Source organism: Meleagris gallopavo, chromosome 8 (genome assembly GCF_000146605.3).
Source record: "Meleagris gallopavo isolate NT-WF06-2002-E0010 breed Aviagen turkey brand Nicholas breeding stock chromosome 8, Turkey_5.1, whole genome shotgun sequence".
In the NCBI taxonomy this organism is placed as follows: domain Eukaryota; kingdom Metazoa; phylum Chordata; class Aves; order Galliformes; family Phasianidae; genus Meleagris; species Meleagris gallopavo.
The window spans coordinates 19,639,826-19,649,703 of NC_015018.2; the positions used below are offsets into that span (position 1 = coordinate 19,639,826).

Consider the following 9,878-nt stretch of genomic DNA (forward strand, 5'->3'; position numbering starts at 1 on the left):
CAAAAACTCATTTCTCTTTTCCCTCAAAACTTAAGTTTCTACATAATACACATAACTGATCCAAAAAAAGAACTTTCAAGAATAATTTGCAGTGCATCTCTACAAAATTCTTTCACGATCAGTCTGTTACAGTGTGCTCTCATGGAAGCCCCATTGCTTTTCATTCACTGCCTGAGAAACTAGTGGTGTCAAGTCATAATGCAGCGAGTTAATTTTGTTCATACAAAGTGAAGCAGTGTGCTGGGCAAACAGGTTAACACTGCTAGAAATCCCCCACTGAGACGCAGCTGCCCTCCTCTATTTCCCCCTCTACAGCGCCAAGCCACACACCCAGGAATGTGCACATATCTCAAGCAGGCTAATAACCTTGAACAGTTCTCTTATCTTCTGCTCTTATGAAACCAGACACTACTGTAGGAGGAACCTCCCTTATAATGCAAATATAATAAATTTACTACAAAGTTTTTGTAGTATTTAACAATGATGGCAATTTTGCTAACAAGATAACTTTTTTTTTCCCCTGCTCTTTGCTCTTTAGTGAAAAAGTAATTACTGAAGCACTAGATAATGAGATGTACAGGGATGAATATTAACAAGTAACAGAAGAAACAAGACTGGAATTCAAATCTTGATGTATAAAAAGTGGAGGAAGAAAAAGACAAATTGCCACCTGAGCACAGGAAAATGCAACTTTACTGACCTACCTGTGCCAGTTTTTCCAGTTAAGATACTCCCGTACTGAGAAAGTTCATAGAGCTTCTGTTTGTCTCAAGCTCACTGAAAGGCATAAACAGTGACATGGCATGTTCATAAGCAGTACAGCTGGAAACATATTCATACTTAACAGGGGCTCCTTCATTAATAGCTCTTTCATAAAGCTTCCAATATGACTACATCCAAGTACATTCTACTAATCAATACAAAGCCAGAGATTAATCCTTCACGTTCATTTTATTAGCAATGATGAATATAAATCTCTTACGAAAATATTCTTCACATTTCAATATATAAGAGGTGTCTATAAAAATATACTACTACATAACAAAGCCAGTAACTTCTACAAAACATATCATTTAACAATATATAGGACATAGTAAAAATCTTAACACAGAGGGCATTTTTACCCCATTCTTGTCAAACAACAGTTCCCATAAAATATGAAATTACTCATTCTCATATACAGAAGTGAGATCACCAACAATTTATGGAAGTGCATAAGTTTTGCACCGAGGTTACCTGCAACTGCAGGACATAAAGCCACAACTTTTCTTTGGATGGACAGGCAGTTACAACCACAAAAACATTCTGTTGGTAACTACAAAGCCCTGCTGAAGTCAGTGTTGTGCATCTGCTGTCAGCGCTGTGAACTCTTGTTTGAATGGTCAGTGGAGAACCGATTATTCTTGGCTATCCACTGCCAGTTAGCAACTAAGTGACTATTGAAGAGGCTGCCCCTTTAGAAATAAGCTTTCCCCCAAGAGACATACCCTGAATAAAGCTCATCAAGGAAAAGAAAATAGAGGGCAGGGGTCATTATACTATATTATAATTAAGGGTATTATATCTTTCTTGCCATCATCAATTATGGAAAGATCCACCTCAGAACAGCATTTGAATTTGGGAAAGAGCCTTGTTTCAGAAGAAGAAATAATGACACAACAAACTAGTTACTACACCAGCGCTCATAAGCTGAGATTACTTGTATGTTTGGTGTTAGACAAATGCAGGAAATTCATTTTAATTATATAGACCTCACTTTCCCACGCTAAGAATATGACAAGTTCATTGTTTGGGCATACCAAGAGGGCTTTTAGAGCATATTTTGACAACCAGTATATCCTGAAAGTAACTGGCTGCTGCACAGTGACAATACACAGCTTTTTTCAGCTCCTAGCTCTGTGTAAGAGTCATGTAGGTAAGGCTTGAAGGCTACAAATTCCCAGTGAAGACAGCAGATGATTACAGTGAATTGCATAGCAAAGAACATAAGAAACATGCTTGTGATGAATCTGTAACAACAAAACTTTTTCACCCTATGTTTATGTGCAAAACAACCAATAATTACCTATTACTTTCTCTATTCAGGATCCACTGAAATCTGAACATTGAATTAATATGCTGGAATTCAACAATAACTTTATAGAACAGCAGTTATAATGCAACAATACTCCATCATATCACAAAGGAAAGGCTTCCTGTTGTAAATACATGTGTTGAACTTAATTACTGTAAAGATCGTAAGATGACATTAAAGGTGATGAACATTTGCAATACATTTGACATAAAGATTAGAAAGAAAATAACATTTGACCCTGAGGAATTTGCTGTATTAACACTACAAAAGAAAACTGATCAGAAAGAATCGAGGTTCAGCCAGTTTTATTTCATAATCTCAAACAGTAAGCTGGGGAGAAGAGAGAAATTTGACCATGTTACCAGGCTTTGTAAAGAAATACTCTCGATTAGGGCTTCCAACTCAAAGTTAAAAAAAAAAAAAAGGCACTATACCAAGTTGCTGATTTCACGTCAATTCATACATGTTTAGTGCAAGAAAAAAAGACCTTTCTTCAGTGGTGTGTACTGCTTTACTATTTGTAAACAAATAGTAAACCACTGAAATCATATCCAGCTAAAGATATTTTTTACATAACCTCCCACTTTTTTTTTTTTTTGAAACTGTGTACTGACAAGGTAGTGTTGGCATACTGCAATTTAAACAACTGTCCAACTCCCCTTCATTCGACATTTTTTGACTTAGTGATTAAGTTCAGATCACTGCAGTTTGGCCCTCTCCAACCCTACAAACCAAGTTACTCAGCTGGACCAGCTCCAGGGGCAGCTCACCACATAACCCCATAAGCAGTCACACTGAGCCAATGGAAGGAACCAGGACTAGCTGACAACCCACATCGATCTGAACTGCTTTGGAACTGTACCTCGTGCATACTAAACACGTGCACACTAAACATGAAATGAAGCATTAAGAAATGCAGTCAATTTTCCATCCCTTCCTTGAAATGTGTTAATGGTGATGATGGCCAAGCAGCAGAAGAAATCCCAGTTTACAATTTCAAGTACTAAGCAAAATAAAACTGGAATTCTATTATTAGGCCATTTTATTTTTTTTTTTTTAAGAGATGTGAAACCAGTTTCATGCTATTGCTGACCATGTCAGGAGTGGCTAACTTCAGCCTTCAGGAAAAGCAGTGAACAAACAGCTATACGCAGAAAGTGATTTTACCACCAGGATGGAATCTGCTCATGTCCATAATATTAAAGTATGAAATCTTGCACAAAGATAGCTCCTCTCATCTAGATACACTCTGAAATATAATACAGATTCCACTTCTTCAGGGCTCAACTCTCCAAGGGCTGCTCTCCCAGAGTGCAATGGCTATTGGCTACAACACACTCCTTTAGAAAGACATGGGGGTGTGTAAATAACTGAGAAACATCTTGTGATACAAAGGACCGGGCAAAGACTCAAGTGAAGTTTTTCTTAAAGGACTACCAAGACAAGACCCAAAAGCACACAACAATTCATTAAAGAAAATCCCCCCTACCTCACATTTAATATACATTCTTCCTTCAAACTTGAAGGAGGCCGAGATCAGTAACATAAGCCTTTTTCCTCAGTATTCATCATCATCTAAAGATGAAGCATAATAACATGAGAAGCTGTCTAAGAGAAGTGACTAAGTGCAGATTTAAAAACGTGCGTAGAAATAGGGGTGAAGCTGCCCACTAGCACTGCCTGATGCACTGTGAGCTCCACCCTCCCACCAAGTGCTGCACAAACCTGTTCTATAGAATCTGTGCTATGAGGTTGGCAAATGTGTATTTTCTGTGAACCACAAGTAGTGTGCACTCTCTTGTAAAGTCTTAGGAAAAAGGATTTACATTAAGGCATTTGCCTAAGCTTATGAAGGCCAAGAGAACTTAAACGATCTCATAAAGAACTTTCATAGAGAATATAAAGAAATCACTCCTAAGTAGCATTTAAAATAACTTATATTAAGTATCTAAAAAATACAATCTTTTGCATAGAGTAAAGAAAAGTGCAGCTACAGCATAACATTCTATACCACAGGAAAGAGCTTACAAGTGGTACATAGTTACCTATTATCTCTCCTTACCGAGACTGACTAATTAAAGATGTATTATTGAGAACATATTAAAATAGGGATTGTTTCATTATGCCTGTAAAGCAGGAACAATTTTTTTTGTTTTAAAGAAAGCAAAGATGAAAGAATTTCCAAAAGTTAATTTTGTCTTTACATGACCTGAAAAGATAGAATATCCTTTGTTATTTCAGAATTCCAAAAGGAACATCCCAATGCCTTTGGTTTTTGGTTTTTTTTGTTTGTTTGTTTGAGGAGGGGAAGTAAGGAGAAAAAAAAGCAGAAAGTCGGTAGATGTGCAAGTTTTACCTGTTCCACAGAAGTTAGATGTTTGTAAGATTGTAATTCTTTATTCCCTTGTAATTATTTGAACTGAAAACCCTCTCATAATCAATCACAGATTAGTACAAATAAGCCTGGGAAAATTCCACTGCTCAGAAGAATAGAGAAAGGGTCCAAAAAGTGGAGAATCTGGTACAGGTATTTTAGGAAAACAAAATCCCAGCCAACAACCATCCATTTCAGATGTAAAGCAAGCAACTTTTAAGAATCTTCCTACTTCTCATATTTGCATGCCCAAACATGAGGAAAAAAAGCATATATATTTAATTAGTTGTTAAAACATCTTCAATTTGTTGTTGATCTTGTTTTGTTTTTATTAAAACCAATTTCTTTTATTGGCTACTGTTCGGTACTATAATTTCATAAATGAGATACTTTAAATAAATAAAAATAAATATTTTTAATATATATTTCAAGATTGTTAATTTCTGTAATGAAGTAGTGTCTATGCTGTTAGATTTCATTTTGTTCAGCTTTCTTTGAGCTTTGTCTCCACTTACGAATGGCAGTCCCAGAACTACTAGCTACTACACAAAGGGCACCACCCACAGTCCACCAAGTTGGTAGATGATTGAGAAAAAGAATCTGTAAAATGAAAGCAAACACCACATCCATCGTCCTCATTATGGCTACAGGCCCAGCTTTCTCTATCTGTAGTGCTTTTGTGAGAAATATCTGACCCCCTAGCCCTAATATGCCTATTAATATGAGAAAAACTCTGTCTTTACCACAGTACGGTAAACGCCATTCATTCATAACAAACAATGCTATAACACATCCAATTAAACCGATGACTGCATAATACCAAATTGACAGAAAATAATGCACAGATTTTCCCACCTTTCTAAGTATAACAATAGTTGATGCTGCAGATACCGTGCTTGCAATTGCTGCAATAGTTCCTTTAAGGTGATCTGAGTAACTTCCTTCAATCCCTGAAACATTTGACCCAAACAGAAACGGTGGTCTGGCAATTAGAATCACTCCAGTGATTGTGAAGAGGGTAAAGAGAAGATCCCAAACGCTGTATTTTTCTTTGAGAAAGATCCATGCCAGTAATGATGTAAAAACAGGACTGCTGAAAGTTATAACAGTGGCATCAGCTAGAGGCATTACTTGGAAAGCATAGTAGAGAAGAATCATTGCACTAGAACCAAGGAGTCCTCGGAAGAAAAGAAAAATTCTTTTACCTTTTGGTCCCAAAAACCCTGTTCTGAAAAATAAGAAAAACAGAAATGTCACATTAATGTTACTGGCTTGCTAATTTCATGACCAACATCCAATGACAGTTAAATGTACAAACCCTTCCAAGTGACAGACTTATCTCAAACATCAAAATATTTTTAACTGATTGATCCCAGAGCAATTTATTCCCTTCACCACTTGCCAATCACATTCAGTCAAGAATGTACTCCTTTAGTATTAAATTGCTGCTTGCAAAATAATCCAAAAGATTCTACAAATTATCTCCTATTTTCAAGGACACTACTTCCATGGGAGGCCAATACAACCGATATAAACCCTGTAAAAATTTCTATAATTCAGGAAGTCAAATTTTCACTTGAAAAATCAACTGAATTAATAAACTATCAACTGATTCAAAACAATGCAGATAAGCACATGAAGCTCAAGCATATATAAGCATATATATATATATATACACACATATAAGCATATTTAAGATTCAAATTAATGAGTGATGAAGTTTCCAATATATACTTTTAAGAAATAACTTTAAATTGAAACTTTTGTTACACTTACTTGTAGTATATTAAACCAGGTAGAACAAATGCCATCTGGAAAATGCATCGAAATGCACTCACTTCCACTGAGTGTACATCTTCTATTTTTTTAAGAAATAAAGAGGCCACTGAGAAAAGGAAGGCAGACAGTAAGGTGTAAAAGAGACCAAGTCCTGGACAGGCAGTTTTCTTCGTTCCTGCAACAGATAAACTTAGTTAATAATGATCTAGCTCTCCATCATCAGATTCCACAGGCGGCTCTACGTACTACTGTGTACATTTGTAGCCATCCTTGTGGCAGACAAGAGGGTAAGCAGAAGAAACAAATGCAAATACTACATTGATTTACCAGACCTACCTTGAAAACATGTTTCACTAGCCACCACAGCCCTCTTTTTTTTCTTAAAACAGGCAATAGAAGATGAACTCTTAAATTCTGGACTCAAACCATTCCCAGAATTCTCCCAGTCCTATGTAGTTGGAGGTACGTGACTACACTTCACGAGATTCTGAGCTGTTTCTGACAACTGCCTTCGAATCAGTAAATAAAACTGACTGCAAATGGTCCACAGTCAGATCGTGAAACACTGAAACTTATTACTAGGGAGTTATTGGATTATCAAGTAAGTTCATTAAGGTTCCTAAGCAACAACATAGTTCCCTCTCTCACAAGCACGTATATGCAGAAATTGTATAATGATCCTCACTTCTGTTATATCCCATATTCATTTCACGGTTGAATCAGCCTAAGTTTGACCTAGAACTACAGAAGTTTTGTGTTATCTTGTTGAAATAACGTATTCTCTTCAAATAGATCTTAACCAGAGAAATTTAAGTCCTTAACTTTAAAACATCATGGGCCTGCTGTAAGCTACTGATAATTACAAAAGTTCCATGAACTTAATTTCACCATTGTTTACTCTTATCTATCGGACTTTCTTCTCCTGAAGAAGTCTCCTGGGCCTAATGGATTCTATTCAGGCTTCTATATTGCCGTAAGCCCACTTCAATTACACACTCTTCCTCATTCCACCCACTTTCTCCACCCTTTGCTATAAATAAAATAAAAATTAAAAAGGAAAGCAAACAAGGAGAGTGAACTACTGCTGACCTCAATGCTGTTTCCCAAGAAACCAGCCCTTTTCATATTAATAATTAACAAATATTAATAAATTAATATTATTCAAATATTTAAAATGATAAATACTAACTGGTTGCGGAGTAGGAACAGCCTTGCCACTGAACCTAGAGGTGAGTTAGAACAAGAAGTTACCTCACTACCACTTGTCTTTGCATCTACACAAAATACTTAGGGTTGCCTTTTCTTCTAAACCACCCTCTAAAGATAACAGTGAGAACTCCCCATCCACAACGTGGTGCTTTGATAAAAGGATGCCTCACCCCACCCACCGAACCCCAGGGATCCTTTGCAGCATCAGCAGCGGGCACTGCTGTGAGTTGCTAAGCAACTACATATGGTTTTGAGGGGTTGGGTTTGTTTTTAAATTAACAAAACTTGTCACAAACCATTTTGATCCTCCTTGAGATCAGCACTCAAGGCCAAGAGAATGTTCTTTCTACTAGAGAGTGGGGACTGCAGGCTGACACATTCGGTACAGCATCAGTTCCCACTTTAACCATCCTGAAGCCCCAGGCTTTACTACCTCAACTGGGATTTAGAAAAGGCAAAAGGCCTACATTCCAAAAAATACGCCACACTACTGCCGAAATACTTCTATTTAGCAATAGCCATTTTCATAAAAGCAACTATTACAATACCACTAACCAGCACAGGCCCAGGACATCCACTGAGTATCTAAAAGAACAGATTTTTTAAAATGTCTGTGAATTACATAACACCCTAATCCACACTGTCATGCAGCAGAAATACAAAATCAACACCATCCCTGGTATAAAAACAAGCAGAATCAGACTGGCCAACAACTGAAATGGGAAATCCAAAGGCAGGTTGGCTTATGGGAGAATACAGCACAAGGGCACTGACTGACTTCAGGCATGATAGCTTGCCTGACTACCACAGAATGAAGCCAATCAAAATAATGGATGTGAAATTACAGCAAAGTAAGCTATAAGGATCTTATATCCAGAATTAAGCTATGGATTAAAAGGAAAACTAAAAGGAATTCATTTTTGTAAGCTGCCCAATAAATCTAACCTATCAGAAATGGTATCTGGTAATACTAGAATTTAAACTGTTGTTTCACATTGCCAAAGCATGTGCTTAATGCAATAAGAAGGTGTCTTACTTCCTTTTAAAAATAATACGGTGTGAGTTCTTCTACCAAAAACAAGAACTTCTTCTTCTGAAGAAGAATATTTATTTCAAAATATGTTCTGAAGAGAAGTTTGGTTAAGATAACATTCCCAGCCCATGGAACACTGGGCCTCCCAACGCTAACCCAATGCCATCAAAATGCTTTTGGTTAAAAGTGCTTAAGTCTGGGAAAAAAAAAAAAAGTTTCAGCAAGTACCCAAGTACTCTCTTCTGAGCGATGACAGATCTGGCTTTCCAGTTTCACTCCCTGGCCATCTCCATATGTGGGGTTTCCACATGATCTTTCCACTCTTGTTTCAAACCCCAAACGCCTCCCACTGCACACCATTTTCTTTGTTTGCATTTTAATTCCAGGCTTTCTAACAACCAGCTTTTGTACTTGAAAGATGCATAGGATAAAGAAAATAACAGTTCTTACATATCTTAAGAGCAGAGGTAGAAAAGTGCTGACTAAGGGGAAGAAAGTCAGTGAGAAAACCATTCTCACAGAACTTTGGGAGCGGGCAATCCGTTCTGCACACAGACAGCACCAGAATAGTTCCCTCAGACCACAGAAAGGCAACAAGAGCACAAGGGCCTGCTTATGAACTAACCATGGCCATGTAGACAAGATCCAGGCATGAGTCATAAAGCTCAGCTATTGACTCAACTTTCTGCCAGAGACTACAAAAAGAGTCGTCCTTGGCAAGTCAGCACAAGTTCCTCAGGACTTTGAATGCTGTTTTTTCCAAGCTTTGCCTTAGAAGTGACACTAATGTAAATTTCACTAGACCGTTATCTCTTCTGGCCTCTCCACAGTTCCCTGTTTAACAAAGACATTCTATCCATTTTCTACTGGAAAGTCAATTATAATTCATATTTAATATGAAACAGGTCTCAATGCAGTCACTTAAGAATTCAGATGAATTAGAAATCATTTTAAGAAAGCACCGATATCTTAAAAGGAAGCCAAATTAAGCTTACAAAAACTCTTTGTTGCAAATTTTACAGTGAGTTGATGGCTTCAGTGATTCAAAGTAACTGAGTAAAGCGAAAGACAAAATAAAGAATAGACTCCCACGGAAGAAAGATAAGAATTGCTAAGGAAGCCACGGTTACAAGCACGGAATTCCTCCCCCTTACTTTTCGAAGGGCAGCGACGTCCCTTCTCAATACAGGAGCAGTGCCATTTAGCCTGCTAGCCAGCGCTGCGCAGCCCAAGCTTAAAAAACAAACACCGGCACCAGGAAGAGACAGCGACCCTTTCTCACGGGCCAGCCTTCGGCAGCTCCAGACCTCTCCTCGAGGAGAGAAGCGGGGGGTGAGGGTACAGAGGAGGAGCAGGCCGGGGCCGGACCCGCTCTCGCGGAGCGGCGCCCCCAGGTGCAGGTGTGTGGC

At 37.9% G+C, this 9,878-nt stretch overlaps 1 protein-coding gene across 2 annotated transcripts; it reads right to left on the reverse strand.

Annotated features, from left to right (window-relative positions):
• Positions 1 to 932: 932 nt before the first annotated feature.
• On the reverse strand, positions 933 to 9,856 carry SLC35G1 (solute carrier family 35 member G1). 2 transcript variants are annotated; one of them, XM_019617662.2, is made up of 3 exons: positions 9,624 to 9,856; positions 6,225 to 6,402; positions 933 to 5,676 (listed from the first exon to the last, which is right to left on the reverse strand). In XM_019617662.2, exons 2-3 carry the CDS (start codon positions 6,257 to 6,259, stop codon positions 4,917 to 4,919), a joined length of 795 nt encoding a protein of 264 aa, XP_019473207.1. In that variant the 5' UTR covers positions 6,260 to 6,402; positions 9,624 to 9,856; the 3' UTR covers positions 933 to 4,916. The 2 variants fall into 2 exon arrangements, with proteins under 2 accessions (XP_019473207.1, XP_019473208.1); XM_019617663.2 differs by lacking the exon at positions 9,624 to 9,856 and having other exon boundaries at positions 933 to 5,541; positions 5,654 to 5,676; positions 6,225 to 6,330.
• Between the last annotated feature and the right edge of the window lie 22 nt (positions 9,857 to 9,878).

What these genes read in the sequence shown, in the direction of transcription:
- SLC35G1 (XM_019617662.2), bottom strand. Translation starts at nt 6,259, where the DNA reads ATGGCATTTGTTCTACCTGGTTTAATATACTACAA. An exon ending in CCTGGTTTAATATACTACAA is followed by an intron (nt 5,677 to 6,224) that starts GTAAGTGTAACA and finishes CTTATTTTTCAG; the next exon opens with AACAGGGTTTTTGGGACCAA.